General features: G+C 43.9%; 8 protein-coding genes across 8 annotated transcripts; 2 read left to right on the top strand and 6 right to left on the bottom strand.

The window, feature by feature from the left end:
* Nucleotides 1–5: 5 nt before the first annotated feature.
* Nucleotides 6–1,750, bottom strand: I203_104705 (uncharacterized protein; the record flags this gene model as incomplete). Its single annotated transcript, XM_019143708.1, has 8 exons — nucleotides 6–334; nucleotides 441–499; nucleotides 589–692; nucleotides 816–959; nucleotides 1,076–1,211; nucleotides 1,309–1,387; nucleotides 1,468–1,523; nucleotides 1,608–1,750. The coding sequence occupies 8 exons, from the start codon at nucleotides 1,748–1,750 to the stop codon at nucleotides 6–8; spliced, it is 1,050 nt and encodes a 349-aa protein (XP_019006757.1).
* Nucleotides 1,751–2,284: 534 nt separating this feature from the next.
* On the bottom strand, nucleotides 2,285–4,239 carry I203_104704 (uncharacterized protein; the record flags this gene model as incomplete). Its single annotated transcript, XM_019143709.1, has 6 exons — nucleotides 2,285–2,685; nucleotides 2,813–2,918; nucleotides 3,043–3,225; nucleotides 3,494–3,628; nucleotides 3,715–3,836; nucleotides 4,035–4,239. 6 exons carry the CDS (start codon nucleotides 4,237–4,239, stop codon nucleotides 2,285–2,287), a joined length of 1,152 nt encoding a protein of 383 aa, XP_019006758.1.
* Nucleotides 4,240–4,705: 466 nt separating this feature from the next.
* On the bottom strand, nucleotides 4,706–6,494 carry I203_104703 (uncharacterized protein; the record flags this gene model as incomplete). Its single annotated transcript, XM_019143710.1, has 4 exons — nucleotides 4,706–4,876; nucleotides 4,948–5,593; nucleotides 5,655–5,744; nucleotides 5,863–6,494. The coding sequence occupies 4 exons, from the start codon at nucleotides 6,492–6,494 to the stop codon at nucleotides 4,706–4,708; spliced, it is 1,539 nt and encodes a 512-aa protein (XP_019006759.1).
* A 433-nt stretch (nucleotides 6,495–6,927) lies between these two features.
* I203_104702 (uncharacterized protein) lies at nucleotides 6,928–9,089 on the top strand (the record flags this gene model as incomplete). The annotated part of the gene is made up of 6 exons (XM_019143711.1): nucleotides 6,928–7,002; nucleotides 7,082–7,333; nucleotides 7,413–7,503; nucleotides 7,560–7,672; nucleotides 7,763–8,512; nucleotides 8,652–9,089. 6 exons carry the CDS (start codon nucleotides 6,928–6,930, stop codon nucleotides 9,087–9,089), a joined length of 1,719 nt encoding a protein of 572 aa, XP_019006760.1.
* A 235-nt stretch (nucleotides 9,090–9,324) lies between these two features.
* I203_104701 (uncharacterized protein) lies at nucleotides 9,325–10,671 on the bottom strand (the record flags this gene model as incomplete). The annotated part of the gene is made up of 2 exons (XM_019143712.2): nucleotides 9,325–9,996; nucleotides 10,072–10,671. The coding sequence occupies 2 exons, from the start codon at nucleotides 10,669–10,671 to the stop codon at nucleotides 9,325–9,327; spliced, it is 1,272 nt and encodes a 423-aa protein (XP_019006761.2).
* A 1,026-nt stretch (nucleotides 10,672–11,697) lies between these two features.
* I203_104700 (uncharacterized protein) lies at nucleotides 11,698–13,084 on the top strand (the record flags this gene model as incomplete). The annotated part of the gene is made up of 3 exons (XM_019143713.1): nucleotides 11,698–12,114; nucleotides 12,253–12,535; nucleotides 12,651–13,084. The coding sequence occupies 3 exons, from the start codon at nucleotides 11,698–11,700 to the stop codon at nucleotides 13,082–13,084; spliced, it is 1,134 nt and encodes a 377-aa protein (XP_019006762.1).
* A 204-nt stretch (nucleotides 13,085–13,288) lies between these two features.
* On the bottom strand, nucleotides 13,289–13,762 carry I203_104699 (uncharacterized protein; the record flags this gene model as incomplete). The annotated part of the gene is made up of 1 exon (XM_019143714.1): nucleotides 13,289–13,762. The coding sequence occupies one exon, from the start codon at nucleotides 13,760–13,762 to the stop codon at nucleotides 13,289–13,291; it is 474 nt and encodes a 157-aa protein (XP_019006763.1).
* A 383-nt stretch (nucleotides 13,763–14,145) lies between these two features.
* Nucleotides 14,146–17,291, bottom strand: I203_104698 (leukotriene A-4 hydrolase/aminopeptidase; the record flags this gene model as incomplete). Its single annotated transcript, XM_019143715.1, has 18 exons — nucleotides 14,146–14,199; nucleotides 14,295–14,407; nucleotides 14,479–14,643; nucleotides 14,734–14,830; nucleotides 14,890–14,955; nucleotides 15,026–15,226; nucleotides 15,283–15,317; nucleotides 15,377–15,460; nucleotides 15,578–15,635; nucleotides 15,687–15,713; nucleotides 15,767–15,823; nucleotides 15,896–15,987; nucleotides 16,046–16,134; nucleotides 16,244–16,293; nucleotides 16,357–16,464; nucleotides 16,531–16,818; nucleotides 16,898–16,978; nucleotides 17,046–17,291. 18 exons carry the CDS (start codon nucleotides 17,289–17,291, stop codon nucleotides 14,146–14,148), a joined length of 1,911 nt encoding a protein of 636 aa, XP_019006764.1.
* Between the last annotated feature and the right edge of the window lie 159 nt (nucleotides 17,292–17,450).

Raw genomic sequence — 17,450 nt, 5'->3', positions numbered from 1 at the left:
TCATTTTACTTCTCACCCTTCATCTCATTCCCAGGTCCTGCAAACCAATGATTCTGCGTCGTCATCAACACATGCGGAGGAACCATCTCGATCGGTACATTGGCCAATTCCTTGACGCTACTTGCGTTGACATTATCTTTCTCATAGAGGTATGACATGCCACCAGTCATTTGAGTAGGCTTGGGTGCAGATTCATTTCTGTTCTGCGTCATTCGATCGATGTATCGCCATACCTGCTCCATATCGGGTGGAGGAGCCAACATGGCTTGGATCTCGGTTGAAAGCGTGTGGTAGATTAGGTAACATAGACAGGCGATGGCGATTTTTTGGTTGACTATTTTGGAATCAAAGCAGTTAGTATCTTGTTCCAATAGTCTGTCAATGATGTTGCGAAGTACATGGTTTGCTTTGATGGTTGGACAAGGTGATTGGTAACTCACCAAAAGACATGATAACGATGAGGCATAATAACTGTATTGACCGAATCCTCTTTCTCCACCTATTAAAACCATAGACAATTAGCGAATGATCAAGTTGACAGAAGAAAAAGACGAGACTTGTGACATTCTACTTAAAATATTCACTCACATCTTCTCTTGGTCCTCTCGCTTCATACTTGCCTGCACCCTCTTCATCAAGACACCTTCATCGGGTGCAGGAGGTTGAGGTAGTTTAGGTCGATTGAAGTGGCCCTGTCAACAGCGACAGCAGTCAGTTGGACAGTACACAAGGAAAACATCTCTTTGCTTCACATGTCCAAACGAAGTTTGGGTTTCGGTGACTCGATCAGATCATAAGCTTCATAATTCACTCACAACATGAGGAGCATTACCTCCTTCCCACCACAATTCATCCTTGATCGCAGCGTCAGGTCTAGTCTTACCTAGTGGAAAGGGGAATAATCTAGGTGCTGCGGCTTTAGTAGTGAGGAATGCAGAGGGATGAGATCGAGTATGAGCCTGAGGAAGAAATGCAGATTGGCGATGATTAGCATAGTCATTTTGTGTCAATTAAAGATGGAATATCTGGGCATGCGAGTCCTAGCAGTCAAATTGTCATTGAAATTCAGACTCACCCATAGATCTTGTCTAGGTTTCTTACTAGCCGTCAATTTCTTGAATCTCTCTGTATCTGGATCAACAGGTTTCGGTAGTTTCTCTAGAGCTTGTTGATACCCATAATATATAATAGATGTTCTAATCACGTAGCAGCTGGACCCAAAGCGTCAACAGAAACAGAGTCAGGTGTTCATTGCTAGAAGAGTAGGAATTTGAGTGTGAGGGTTGATGAAGAATTGCAATAACTCACATAACAGCTATAGTGGTGATGGTACTAAATAGACGATAGAACGGGATCATCTCGTACGGTAATGGTACAGCTGACATCGCTATTTACCACAAGGAGCTCGCGATCAGTCCAGTGCTCATGCGTGTGGGTAGAGGCTGCTACGAATGGAAGAGGTCTCACCTAGACTCAGCGCGACCATCACTGCGATACTCTGAGCGATCGGACCGAATTGTAACCTATCATCGATCGATTCTCGATCAAATCAGTCTCACCGCTCGTCCTGACCCGGGTGAAGAAAAGTCGTGGAGAACCTCACTCACTCAGGATGTGGTTGTGGCTTCTCCAACTCTTTCTTCAACTTTCCCACTTTCTCTTCGTACGCTTCCACGCTTGAAGATCCTCGTTCTCTAGCGGCTTCTAGGGCCTTTTCAGCCTTTTCCAATTGTTCAGCTAAGGATGACATATTGTGTTGTGGATCCTCCCCGAAGTAATGTTGTTATCTTCAACTGTTATATCATGTGGTATCTAGGTGATATGTGCTATTTCGTATCCTTTTCGAAATTTTGCGCGATTCGTGATATTTGAAGGATTGCTGGGTTTCTATATGACTGTAGTGAGAAGAAAGGCTATAAAGATCGAAATTTACCTTGAATCATATTGTAAACATCAATTAATATAATCAATTAGCAGAACCAGTCAAACTGTCAGATCAGTTAAGCAGTAAAAATTGCTAGGAATAGTCAAGATGTCAGTTTCAAGTGATCGAAAGGAGTGTTGAAGGAGGTACAACTTCAAAGGAAAGGCAGAGGTCAATCCATAAAACCTTTTCAGTATTTGCCTTTGAATACATGCGATATTGATCATGTCAAACTATCGATTTTGTATCTCTTTCTGGTGATCATTGGCAGATCATCCCTCACCAAGAAATCATATACGCACACAGATTATCGCTTGCAAGATACTTCTGCACTCTCCCCATTCTTTGCTTTCAACTTCGTTATCGTCGAAGAGGACTCATGCCACTCCCTTGTCCAACCCATTGTCCACCACCTCCATAGCCACCACCTCCTCCATAACCTCCAGCATTCGTCCCATAACCGTCCATCTGGCCATTCGGTTCCGCAGCGAAATCCGGTTCCATCACTCCACCTTCCTGATTCTCGTTATCCTCTTCATCTTCATCCACACCCGTTTCTTTCTGCACCGCCAAAACCACACTGGCTAAATTCTCAATCAACAGATCCAACCCTTGTTCCACTACTGAACGGACCGGTATCGAATTGACAGATTCGGCGGTGAAGTAGAAAGTGGATGGTACGGCGTTGTAATCGAATGGTGCGGATGGGTCGGGAGGGGGCTCGAATACGGCGTTGGATGATAAGGGCCATTCGGCGCGCTCTACGAGTGACGGAACGGGAGTAATTCAGCCATGGCTATATCTACGAGGACATATTATACGTGGCACGACAAAGATTGCACGAGGGAGAGGGGATAGGAGGAATTGCTTATCAAACTTGCAACTCACCATCAGTCTCGAACCAATGGGTCGTATGCCTCAATTTGTTGTGAGGATCATATTCGAACGCAACCGTTGATAGTGGTGACCATTTGGCATGATGCTTGGCGATTCCCTGTTTTGTCCGATAGATATGGTCAGTGCCGATCCGGCAAGCCTTTCGAGTAGTTTGGCCCTTCAGGCCAGACACACAACCATATCCCATTGGGTATGGTCAAGTTGGAGAAGCCAAAACTCACTTTATACGCCTTACAAACCAGATCAATCTCCTGGCCTTGGCCCATCTTGGCTAATAGTATTGGAGGTACCCCCGGCTGACCCTTCCCGACAGGCGATCCTAATTCGACGTCTCGATTGTTGATTATCTGTCGGTCATCTTCTGATAGTTCTGGTGGTGGGCCGTATGGGTTTGGTGCTGGTGGCTGTGTGGGTTATAATGAGGTCAGCTGTTGCGGAATCCGGATATATTCGAGGGTCAAACCTGGTATGACTAAGGATTCTAAGCCAGGGATGGAAGCAGTACCATAACGATGGCAGGATCGGGAAGGAGAGGTTTCGAGATTATTCGAGCAAAACTCTCGAGGTACAAGCAAATTATATAGAGAGGCGCAATGAAGATGTATTGCGGGACACCGCATGTGAGGAAGGGAATGACACATTCAAGTGACATGAGAGCTGGGCTTAACTCACCCCTCCTGTACTTGGCACAACTTCCAACATATCACTTGTCACCCTCATGAATTTCTCCCCGTCTGCGCCTCTGAAAGCTACCTTGAGTTTCAGCGTGACCATACAGTAATAGCAACCTTCATCACATTCGCAATCCTGCGTGTCACACAAGCTATCAGCTGATGCTATCTCCAAGACAAGGACAGGAAGCTGAACAATCAGTATGTGTGTGACTAGCTCACCCTCGTATACCTCAATCCCTTGGCTACACTTCTACTTATCAGCGGTACCAAACCCAATCTGTGCGCTAACATTTCGTCGGGGATAGGCGTTGTGTTTTGTAGGAATAGTACTTGGTCGATTGCTACATAGACATCACAACGCTGATGAGCTACCCCTCTCTTCGTTCCCATTTTACACTGTGAGTGCTTTCTACAAGAGTTCTGTCTACCCCTCGTTGTCCGATTATATGATTTCTAGCTACGTCTCCTGTCGTGATTGTGTCTTGCTCCTCTTCCACCGCCTCCTTCTTTCCCTCGTCACAGGCATGATCTTCACTCACCTATAGTGGGTACATCAGCCATCATCACCCTCCTCAGACTATTTGCATAAGCCAATTCGACCCCGCTCAAGTGGAAGGTCGTTTCTTGACTGTTGAGATTTCTGACCAATAATCTAGGTTGGTTCGTCTGTCCTAAAGGGACATCTATACCTCCCGGTACACCTGCGGATGTTGAGGGGCCATTATATGATGAGTAGCCGTTCATACTGCTATGTATGCTATAGTTGATAATTTGATGTGTTAAATTCGATGTTGTAGCAAAAGGAGAGAAGGATGTTGTATTTTGGCTTGTACTGTTGTATTTCAACAACGAAAGAGGTGTGGCTGATTCTGGCAAAAACACGCTGCTGAAAAGTTATCAGGCACAAAGAGCCTGTACCGGACAACAGCACAGACTACGGTGATTTCATGATTTCATCGGTGGATTGCAAGTATCTATGCGTTTCTCTGCAATCATACGCAGATACGGTTAGAGAACGAGAACAGCATTAGAGCGTGTAATACACGTATGAAACAGTTGTGACTTTTGCACGCTATGCTGTTCTTTCTTGAAAACTTGGGGGTTGTGGTTGGGGAATCAGGATTGGCATCACTACATGAGAATCTGCCAGGTTGCAACTCTTTGTCAATCGTTCTTCTAACCAATACAACGCAGTTATTCATTATGCATATCATGTTCGTGATCTGGGTCTGCTTATCAACCCTTGATACACCACTCTATCCCAATTCTCGTCCCATGTCGACCATTCATCTTCTGCTTCTCTAGCATCTGATCTCGAGGATTTGAAATATCCCTGAAGCTCGCTCAGCTTATCTGATTTCGGGAATCCTCCTAGTACATCCTGTCATGTTCAAACAAGTGCCATATCAGCTGCATCATCCTTAATTCTTACCAGAGGAAAAGATAGCTCACGATCAACTGATCACCCAATTCTTCCCCTGTCCCAAAAACCCTGCCATTCCTGCCATCTTTCACCAGCTCACCGATACATTCGAAATTCCTCGCTAAGACCGGCAGACGACATCCAAACATATCAACAACCTTCATTGGCAGATCTCTTCCTGACGAACTGGTATGCAGACTTATACCTAGATCTGCACTTCCCAATAAAACAGGATAATCCTGAGATAGTAAGAACACACATCGGACGACGATATCCCTCCATTCTTTCTCTTTCTCGCTGATGGTCTGCTCGAATTGAGCTCGTAACGCTCCTTTACCCGTGATGATCACTAATAACTTCGGTAGACTATGTGTCGGCGAAGTGGAGTTTATCGTCTTCTGGTAATCGTCTAAAGCGGTGATCAATAGGGAGAAATCTTCATCGGCCGTCCACGAGGTTGAGGATACTACCAAAGCTGGTCGATCGTCTCTGAGTGTCACCTCACCGGAGATCATACGTGAAAAAGGCGTAGAATGTTCGGATTGATAGTTGAGTGAAGGTGGTAGAGGTGAGTCCAAAAGAGGAAAGATCCTTGTGAACAAGTCATGCTGATCTGAAGGTGAAGTGCGGTCGAAGTGTGATGGAGGTCTGTCATGTAAGACTACTTTCCGACCTCTACGTGTTTGGTCAGCTTGTGACTAATCCTTTCCAGGGTTATTTCAAGCTGGATACTTACTCTAATTCCCATTCTTTTACCAAGTACTCCTTCAATGCGTTCGTCACGAATAGATGAGCATATGCAGATCGTCCAAACGTTTTTTCGAGCCTGTTTATATGGATGTTAGCATCTCACCCTATGTGCTCGCGACATGTTTGAATGATCGTCGGTAGATTCAGTAGATGCACTGCCCCATCTTGATCTCAAAAAGGGAACATCAACTTACCATCTAGCTACCTTCACTATGGGTGACCTCATTCCCAATCTCATCGCCAAAATACTATACCCGGTATTATGCCAATCTACCACCAACTTCGAACCCGTGTTCAGTGTGATGAATTGCGCCAGAAATAAAGTGGGTATTGACGGTGGGTTCTGGACGAATATGTATTCGGTATTGATCGGTATTTCCCAAATTATCAATTTCATTATCGAATAAATCTGCACAATCACCCTTATAGGAGCTCTAATGATCCATGGGAATTGGTTGAGGATCTTTGACGGTTCGTATAACGGCATGATATGAATCTTATCATTTGAGATAAGCTCATTTATCGGTTTTGTCTCGCCATATCCCACCATCCAAGTTTCTATATCGTGCTTTGCCAAGCTGGAAGTATGGTACATCATCCTGGGACTTCTACCTATATCTCCTATGACCAATACCACCGCGGTGTTTCTCCTCGATGGTCTCATCGTGGTCCGCTGGATGAGCATGACGAAGAAGAGCGTCCATGGTGCGACGATGATGAGGAATATGGGGAAGAGAATATGACCTGGTAGACCTTTGGGGTTGTGGACGAAGGGGTCGTAGAGTGGTTTGGAAGGGAAGTACCCAGGAAGGAAGAATGGGTCCATGTTGAGGAATTGACCGCGGACTTCCACTAGCAAGTGGTGTGATATCCGTTTGCCGTCGGGCAGTTGTCTAGACGGAAAGCTATTACCAGACTGTCAGCGATGTTAATGTATCATCCACCAACATTGCTTGATTTCATCTTAATCCTCCTCCTCTCTTAACGCTGGTTCGGTCAAGTTGCCTGGACTCACCGGACCACCAGTGGAACCACGTGATCTTCGAAAGATATCAGCGGAATCAAATCCACCTCCCAATCGTTCTGCTGTCAATACGCAATCCACAAAAAATCAATCGTAAATTTGTCAACGTCGAGCTTGTCTTTAGCATCATACAAAACAACCAATATTGACAAGAGTATAGGCCTCAAGGCAGTATCACCACCCCATGTCATTCCAGATATAGCATTTCGTCTACTCCTCCATACCTCCAGGCACAATGAAGGATAACGGTAAAGAATCCGTTCGGTTATGCGAACACATCGTCAGACAGGCATTTGGAGATGTAATTTCTGTAAGCACCTGCCTTTACCATAGTCTAACCGTGCTAGACTCCATTGCTGACTATGCATGTACCATGTGCGTTCATATAGAGAGTCGCGTCAACCCTACTCAACAGGGGTCGATTGCCTTTATCGACCATTTCGAGATTATCAGCTTTACCCAAACCTACCACCTCGGCTGCTCTGATCATATTAATCCAACATGACCTGGTACAAACCAATGGAGCTTCATATAAAGATACGGGAGAAGAAGAACAATATGAATTCGATACATTGGCTTGTCTGTTGAGACTACGTTGGGGTAGAATATTAGCTATCACCCATCAGAGTCATGACGAGGTAGTTAGTCGATCTCTTCTCCTCGAGTACAGGTCAACAGAAAAGCTGATTAACGATAAAATTGTTGTGTAATATCGTGTAGGCTTTAGAAGTGGTCAGGACTCTGATGATATACGGGAAATTGAAAGTACCTGATATTATCAATACATGTGGAGGATCAAATGATGCTATGCGTGAGTTGGACGAATCTAATGCTTCACGATGGAATCAACTAAAACCCTTCGTGTAGGCGCGGACATCGTCAATAACACTATTATCGCTTTGGTTAGAGCACAGTTCATACGGCCTACTTCACCTGAATTGCATATACTCGAATCAGATCAGGTACTGAGGCGATATCGTGTGAGTGATTTCGCTCATGGCAGATAGTCCAGAAGATACTTCCCTATGTTAAGTGGTTCTTTACATGCTGATCAATCTGGTATTGTACAGAGACACCGAGAAGAGATGAAACAGAATAAAGGTACCGCTATGTTATCGGCCAACGACCTAGATCACTGCGAGAAGAACGCTCAATACGAAATCATACAAGAAAGAGAATCGCTTCAGGATATACGGCGAGTGTTGATCGAGAGACCTAAGATAGATAAAGATAAATCCAAAAAACGGGGAAAGAACAAAGCAGCTTTTGGAGGTGGAGGACTGGACGAATTCGATTATTCACTACAACAAGATGTTTATTTGAGGATAAACCATGATCGATATGGGATATTGATCCGGAACGAGCTTATAGTCAAAGCTGCTGAGGAAAGATGGAATAAATCATTTGGAATAATATTGAAAGCTACACTCGATGCTGCTTTGAACGAATCAAGTAGATTGAATGAAGAGAGAACGAATGATAGTATAGGGATCAACGAGATTGTCAGTCTAATCCCAACAGAGGATTATAAATACCTTACAGCAGGTTTATTGATTTCTTCAAAATCTACTATACCGGATATTGTAAGGAACTATTTGAATATCCTTTCGGGAGATGATGGATATTCGATATCGGGCAATAATGGGAATTTCTTAAGAAGAGATAATGGTACCAACCCTGGTTATATAGTAGAATTCGAATTGATATGTAGGAGGTTGAAACAGAATTTACTGTATCAGTTGGTAAGAGAGAAATTGGGTGATAAAGCTGCTAGAGTCTTGGCGGTGGTCAATAAGAGTAGTAAGGCTTTTGAAACTACGGTGAGTGGTTTGACTTTGGGAAATATTCCTCAGGAATATACTCTGTTCAATAGTTTATTCTTCTGCGTCCTCCTTTCACATTCGCAATTTGGTCAAACGTAATACATAAAGCTAATTCTTATATGTTGTCCACCTACAGGTCCGTGATTGCGCGATGATCCCCCTAAAAGATGCCCGCGCCCATCTTGCCGATCTCCAACGTCTATCCCTCGTGGAAACTCAGGAAGTACCCAAGACAGCCGCAAAATCACGAATGGGCCTACCAACGTCTGCGGAATACCATCTTTGGGCAATGGACGAAGCGCGAGTGTACGGTGTCCTTTTAACTAACGTCTATAAGACCTTGGGAAATATCTTACAGCGGAAATCGGAAGAAATTGAAAATAAGAAGATCGTCTTAGCTAGAGAAAGTAGAGTGGAGAATTTAGAAGGAGGTAGGGGGTTGTTACAATTGAAAGATCAAGAGAATTTATTGGAGTTGGATGACTACTTGAAGAAATTGACGTTGGCCGAAGGGAGATCAGAGATTAATGTTTTTATTTTGAGAGATTTACCAGGTTCACCGGGACAGAAGTAAGTGATTTACCGTTCTATAGTGTCGTTCATGGAGCTTAGACTGATATGATGCCTTGACAGGATTTAAACCAACCGGTCAACGATCCTTGATTATTGTTACGATCCAGTTTATGATCATGCAATATATATAATTATGTCTTCTGTCAAGTAAGACGTACTGTACAAAGAATCGTGGATGATGCAGAACTGACAAAAGGCTTCTATACTAATCTAATCTATACTGGCTCCATTCGAGCTTACCACCAATCAGCATCTCTAGCAGTTGCTGTTGCATGAACCACACATTTCCAAATCCTTCTTTTACTCTTCCACTGCAAATTGTAATTCCACCATAACCAAACATCTTTCATATCGTATCCACTGTGCACTCCTTGCTGTCCCTCTACGGATGCATAGCGATCCTGATCCTGATTCTGATTCTGATTATTTTTGATAGCTTGTTGGATAACTTTGTTAACGGAATTATCAAAATCATTTTCTGAACTTTCCCATAATTGCATGGCTGATCCGACACCGGTAGGATTAGCTCTCCAACGCTGTAACAATCCGTTCTTATATACTTTGACTGAATCTTCCACTAACGTTCTCCAAACATATGAAGGTATTTGTAAGTGATAGAGTGTTGAACATGTTTGGGAGAATGAGAGGAATGTATTTACCGATTGAGGATTTAAGAATGAGGTGACTTTGGACTTGGGTTGATTCTTGTCATTGTGACTTGAAGAAGAAGGGATGGGAGGTTCGTCAAGGATATATTCGATAATTCGATTTAGGATTGGTAAAGAAAGATCAAGTAATTTACAGTTGGGAGGTTGATTGGGTCTGTCAACGTTGTAGCTGTTGTAGAAGGGAGGTGTGAGTAAACGTGAGGTCGGAGGTGGGATATTTAAAGGTGATATGAGGTCATCCTGCAATAACAACGATAAAGAAGTTGAGATTCAGTACAGAGCATATTCTCACAGACGTCATCTTTGATCACTCACTGCTGCCAAATGATCACCAACCCTTGCGAATCTACTTCTCATATCCCACGTCCCACCCCAAAAACCAGGTTTCATAACCATCCCTTGTCTCTGTCCGTCCTTACCCGTCAATCCTTCTGGAACAGCAAATGCTTCTTCTTTCTCTTTCGCAGTAAGATCGGACCAGGGAAAGTATCCTGTCCATTTGGGTAATGACCAATTTAACAATACGCTCTCTTCGTGCGAGCGTGCATTGGAGTAAGGTGTTTTACGGATAGTCTGCAGGATTAGGGAAAGACAATACGAATGAATTGGTATACATCGACGGGAAGGTTCCTCCTCTTTTTGGCTTTTTTCATTCGATCCACCAGACTGTAGAAGTGGAAGTGGGAGAGGAGACGGTTCGACCGAATGGAATAAGAATGGAGTAGGATCGACTAAATCTGAAGAAACTCGAAGACAGTACCATGCTGATAACCATTCTTCTGGTCTGTGATGCGATTGTGATTGCATGTCTTCCTGACACAATGAAGACGAGGTAGAGAGTGGTAGCGGAAGTGGAATACGGGGTAGATGGCAAGGAGAAGAACAGATAGAACAGTACAGTGGTGGAGTTAGCATTGTCAGATCGTTCTCCGTGCCATGTAGGTTCGTGTGCTGTATATTTACTTGAGATTGAGTTTTATCCAATCTGATCTTCGATGGATCTTTGTTTATCTATTTGTATAGTGAGTTTCCTCGTTATTTACCTATTTTCTTGAGTGATTAATTCCTTGTTATCAGGGATTCTGTCTTTTGAGATGATCGATTGTTTCAGCTTACTCGAATAACAAACGATCAGTAAAATCCAGGCTTGTCGATCAGCTGCAAAAGGCTGTAAGATCTACTGTTTAACATGAATACACCCCAAACACGCCGATATGAACGGTCAGTGACCTCGTCTACAAGTCAAAGAAGGACAAAGGATGTTTACAAATTGTGTTCAGAGGGATGAACACTCCTTTTATCTCCTTTGGGCTTCTTCTCCTCTATCTGGACTCAACTTGACTTGAAGATCAGGGATGATAGTGAAAGTATAAGCTCGTTCAATGATAAGCCGATGAGTATGAAAGGATGAAAGAAAGCACTGCGATATGCAAATCAACCTTTTCATCATCCACTACCACCCTTGAGCTCGACTTGATTGAAGAGGCTTCGTTGTGAGCAATGGTTAGATCCAACTCCCAACACGAGTTCTTTCCATACACTGTACGATGGCTAGCTCTCCCAGCAGAAGCTCGCCCTTGTACTTTGTGAAAAATTCCTCGCATGTCTGTTCGTAAGCATATCAACAGTTGAGTCTCGACGTTTAGATTGTTTCGTGTGCACATATGAGACTCATCCGACGAGTGTTCCCCTCGGAATTTCGCGATACCGCCGGCCGGAAGTAGGGAGATTAAGTTATGTGCACACGACATCCAATGACGTCAGACCCCCTACCCTCTTTTCAGACAGAAGCGAAGGAATTCAAGAGAATAATCTTACTCCTCGTGCTTGGTAATTAAATAGCATTCCTAAGATTTTATTTCATTTTCTTTCATATTCTCTTCCTTTCCCATATCCTCACAGCTTGTTCAAACATACAATTCATATCATACACATACCAAAATGACCACTCAAACCTCAGGTAAATCAGTATTCTTCACAGGAGCAACTGGCTACATCGGCGGTACAGTTCTCGAAGCGATCCTCAACTCTCCCCAACCACCCAAACTCGTCACCTTGCTTATTCGAGATGAAAAGAAATCCAGTGGATTCCAATCACTCGATGCAGCCAAGAAAAACAATGTAGAAATCAAAACGTTGATCGGATCTTTGGAAGATCTCGATAAAATCACTACTGCTGCATCAGAACATGACGTTACGATTCATACCGCCGATGCGGATAACCTAGAAGGTGTAAAAGCTATTTTGAAAGGACAAAAGATAAGAAAAGATAAAACTGGTCATAGACCTCTGTTGATCGAGACTTCCGGTACGGGTGTGCTGGTGGATAATGCTGAAGGTGCTTATCCTAATGATATCGTGAGTGAACGTTTGATTCTGATGATACGGGATCCGTCATGTATCATGCCTTCTATGCGCACTTCATACCTGTTTACTAGATCAGCCTGTCATGTGTGTAATATCATGATTGCTAACTTTGTCTTTTCCATTTAACAGATCTACACCGATCTCAACCCCACTCCCGCAACCAAGGATTCTCCTGCTCTTCTCTCCATGACTGAACTCCCTCTCACTGCTCCCCACCGAAATGTCGACCTCGAGATCCTCGCTGCTGACAAAGCCGGTACCATCAAATCGTACATTGTCTTACCTTCTACCATCTGGGGTAAAGGTGTCGGCGAAGTATATGACAAGGGATTGAGCAACTCTTTCTCGGACCAAATCCCCACTTTGATCAAGGCTGCTTTGGATAGAGGTAGAGCAGGTATGGTCGGTGAGGGTGAGTGGTCTTCCATTTTGCGGCACCCAGAACATCAATGCTCTTGTACACCATCGATGATCATTGTATATTGTATACGTGAACTAGATGCTGATTTCCCTGTTTTGCTTTGTAGGCAAGAACATCTGGCCTCACGTCAAGATTACCGACCTTGGCTCTCTCTACGAGCACGTATGGCTCAAAGCCACCCAACCCAACCCTACCATCGGTCACGGTCCATCAGGATACTACTTTGGTATCTCAGGAGAATACACCTTATTTGGAGCTACTTCCAGAATCGGTCAGGCGTTAGTAAAAAACAACTTGATCCAATCGAAGGAAACCACTCCAACTACGTTCACCGAGGAGGACTTGAAGAAGTATTACAACGGATCGAGCTTTATGGGTACCAACTCGCGAGGTGTAGCCGATCGATCGAAATCGATAGGATGGAAACCCAAATACACAGAGCAGAAAGACTTATATGATCATATTGATAGAGAAGTCGTTAGGGTACAAAAAGAATTTGGTAATGAATATAAAGTGAAGAAGTTTACTTCATCTTACTAAACAAGGAGAAGCGAATGATATAGAAAAATGTAGGCAGTAAAACTTTGAAATCTTAAGATGTAGCGAATGAATTGGTAACCAATAATAGACACTCTGGATCAATTACTTGATCATAGAAACTATTCATTACACTTCCAAGTCATGCTGTATAAAATTGGAAGGTATCGTAACATTGTGAATGTGACACTAGATTAAGAACAGACTTTAATCTTTCAAATCATCTCCTAATTCAGTTTGAAAAGTTTCAACATCGACCAAACCCTTATTAACAGTATTCTCTTCAAACTTTTTTGCCGAATAAGCGAATAGTTGCGTACTGCTAATCACGGCTCCTGCATTCGACGGATAGCTAGTGTAATCCGCATTGCTATTGAGGGTGAATACGGTCTTATCCACTTGCCTTTGAAGCGCTTGTCGGATCATCTCCTCTTCCTCACCCCCAACACCTGCTCTTGCGTTTACTGATGAATTGCTCCTGATCTTACACGAGTATTCAAAGTATCTACCACCTGTGTGCCAGTTCATTTGAGGATGTAAAGTATATTTATATTTGGTACTCCTAGTTGCCATGTCGTCGGTATAGGCATCGACGTCGACCGGGGTGTCAGTTGAATTAGTGGTATTTTCGCTCCAACCTGAAAAGGCATCAGTAATGACTTTCGTGAGTGCATCGAACATCCTGATGAGTCAAAATTGGCGAAATCGGGGCAACAACTATATATATAGTGCTATAGCAAGTGAATAGAAGTAAGATATTTGTCCAGGTAAAAGTGGAATAGACGATATGGGTGCGAATCAATCAAATTATTACCAAGACGGAATCAATCATAGCGATTCGAAGTCAGAAGATACCAGACCAGAGAAATCATAGACTGTAGCTGGATAGCCTACGTCAATCAAAGGAAATGAACAACTAGATCCTTTCTTGTCATGATACACGTCTTACATGCCTTGGTCACTCTATGAACTCAACGATCGTACTTCGTCATTTTCAGTGGAATGTCACTGATCACGCACATCGTATGATGCACAAGCGGCGAATAATTACAACCTGGACTTTCTTATTCTACTTTAACTCCTAGATCCTTCGCAATCATCTTTCTAGCGATGGGGTGCTACAGTTCACCACAAAGAATCGTATCAGCCCAAGTCAGGCAGGACATGACGTGGAAACGACTATCTCTGGTTATTCAAGAATGACACGACTCACATAGAAATTAGCATGTTTCAAGAAAGTTTTCTTTGCCAGTTCAGGTTTCTGTTCGTTCAACAGTCTGAATACCGGTCTACAGAACTTCATCCTTCCTTTATTGATTACCCATGCTACGTACATCGATGCCATACCAACATCAGTTCTGAAGTCAAGACTCGAGAACGTCAGATAAGGATCTCACCTGCAGCAGATTCAGCATATTCTGGACCACTCTTCAGAGCAACTTCAAAGAACCTCAATCCAATTTCGGCATTTCCTGTTGAGCCTAATCCGTATAACTTGTCGAGGGCTGCTACGACTTTCGGTGGGAGAGTATCATATGTTTCCAATTTATCGAGGAAGACGACTGCACAATACCTTCAATTAGCACGACTGAAAGGTACCGTCGAATATGACAGCGATCGATATGAAGGTTACTAAGACGAGGACGACTTACCAGTCTGAGTAGACGAGAAATCCTTGATATCGTCTTTAGTAAAGCTTGACACATCTCCATCACGAGCTTTGTCCCATTTAGCAGCAAGGTCGTAGCACTGACATTGGACTCGTCAGCTCTGTCTTGTCGCGAAGAATTACTGTAGAGGCAGCTCACAGCTTTGGAAAGTGTGTCGTCGTATTGGATATCAACGCAGAGATCAGGACCAGAACCATGGAGCCACTATGTCAACGCAACAAACCGAATAAGCCTCCTTCCCTACAGTGCCAGTGGATTCAAGACGTAAGCTCACCTCATCCCAGTCAACTTTCCCTAATCTCCTAGTCAATTCCTCAGCATCTTGATGTTGTTTGAAGTAGTGGAACAGGTGTTCTCGCCATTGATCAGTGGTGATCGACGTTCCCTCGAACGTTCTCACGTAATCCTTCATATACGGGATAAAGTTCTCAAGCCCACCTAGGGTTCTTTCGAGATAAAGAAGGAAGTTTGCTCCCTGCGTAAACCGACGATCAGCACTTCTTTCTTGAGACCCAAATTGACTTGACTCACCTTCTCGTATGGTACCTGACTGTATCCCTCATCGGCTAAATGCCACCTGTCAGCGACACTGCGCATCCTCGGCGCTCAGAATGCTAATGCTCACGGTCCTCGTGTTCCTTATACTCGATTACCAATTTCTGGAATCTCGGGTTGAGTCTCTCAAGATAACCAACAAGACCTCGTCGACCTGGTGTGTGTGCTGTTCAGCTGGAAGAACGATCACAATCTAACGAGAGTCGTACTGACCGACAGTGTATGACCTGATTATCGTCGTTTGTTATCAGTTTAAGTGCGATTCATTTACCTATAGATGTGATTACTGACAATTGTCTTTCCAATTCGCCATGAGTCTCTCTCATGATCTACTTGATGTGTCAGCTTTTCCGGAACACTACAATTCTGACCCAGCTCACCAATCGCTCAAGGTATGTGGTCCAACCCTATTGACGGCGAATTAGCCGACATACATTTCGTCCTCCAGCAACCAACCCACCTCATTGAGCCAGAAATGCGACCAAGAAGCACATCCAATACCATTCCCGAACCAGGACTATAAGCTGGTCAGCTTCTTGTCATGCGACTTTGCGAAGCACACCAGGCTGTTTTAGTGTTATACACTCACATGACTGATCTCATGAGCCACCACATCAACTTGACTTCGATCACCAGCAATGATGGTGGGAGTAGCGAAGGTCAAACATGAATTTTCCATACCTAAACAGTCGGCATCAGCAACTGAGACATCATGTCGTTCCCAGTTTCGTCAGCTCACCTCCGTAAGGGAATGATTCAGGTAAGAACAAAATATCATATACGCCGAACTTGTACGACGAAGTGAGATCTTCGGCGGTCTTGACGAAGCTGCAGTGGTTGTAACAAGAATCTCAGCGAAGGTCCAGATTCCTGAGCAAATCCCATCTATTTTCGTCTTTACATCGGGAAAGTCAGACCAATGAATCAAAATACTCACTTCGCAGTGTCTTTGTGGAACTCCCAGAATGCCTTTTCCATGTTCAAAGGCTATACCAATGGTCAGTCAGTCTGCAGGTTCTCTCTCTGATAGCCTCGAAATGCTCAGCTCACCTCAGTCCAACATCCAGTTGACCAATTCCTGCCTTGCAGATCCTCGAAAGGTTTGTGCGTGAGTTCACCAGCAGCGATGGCAATGAGATAAGAGGGGATGCCGACGGGCTATGTCATCCATCAGATTAGCTCGACTATATCCCACCAAGTGAGCTATCAGTTATTCAGACTCACCTGCTCATAAGTGAATTCCCTCCATCCCTCACCCCTCTCTGCGAGCTCTTTGACGCCTTTCCTCTGTCCACTCAAAAGCACTTCCGACCCTCTACCAGATCGCACTTTCGCCTCGTAGCTAGCCTTGACAGCCGGCGTATCTTGACACGGTAACATCGATCTGGCGTGAATCGCCTGAGCTTGAGAGTACAGATAAGGATGTTTGCCAGATTTGGTTTGGGCAGGTTCGAGCCATCCTACGGCTGTACATTGCGGGGTGGTAGAGTAGGTTATCTTGATGGTGATGGACTATTCACATACCACTCGTCAGCATAAGTGTTCCAGGATAGAAGAAGATGTTAGATGAAAGTACGGGAGAGAGACTTACTTCTCCCTTGTTTAATGATTTGGGCAATTTGATTCGCAACGCTTCTCCCATCACTTCGATTCTCGAATCTAGAGAGTATTCCTAGAACATCGTCCCAAAGTATCTTAGCATTGTACATCATATGTTTCTAGGAAACAACTGTACTTACCACAGATTTACCATTCACTTCAACACCCTTCACATCCAAAAAACTACTATCCAACTTAACTTCCTGTAAACCTTCAACCCTACTTTCCAGAGTGAGTTCGGCATAACCACCAAATGTCTTGGTGTCCCAATTGATCTCCCAGTCGATCTTGATATGTCGGGTGACCACTTCGAGATAGTTCGAGAGTGTCGCTAGGTCTTCGTCGAAAGGTGAAGAACCTGAAGAGAAATGGGATGAGAACGACATTGTATCTGTCTATGTGTCACTTGATACTCATTTGATGAAAGAGGAGAAGAGATTGAGAGTAAGATGATTTACAGTACAATTATCATTGAGAAGATGAAGAAGTCAAGTTGACCACACACGCTTACGCCGGTTTAACCGGATTCGACCGACCCTGCAAAG

This window comes from Kwoniella mangroviensis (genome assembly GCF_000507465.2).
Source record: "Kwoniella mangroviensis CBS 8507 chromosome 1 map unlocalized Ctg01, whole genome shotgun sequence".
Classification (NCBI taxonomy): Eukaryota; Fungi; Basidiomycota; class Tremellomycetes; order Tremellales; family Cryptococcaceae; genus Kwoniella; species Kwoniella mangrovensis.
Note: the sequence above shows the minus strand (reverse complement) of the source record. Positions and strands in the feature narration are given on the sequence as shown.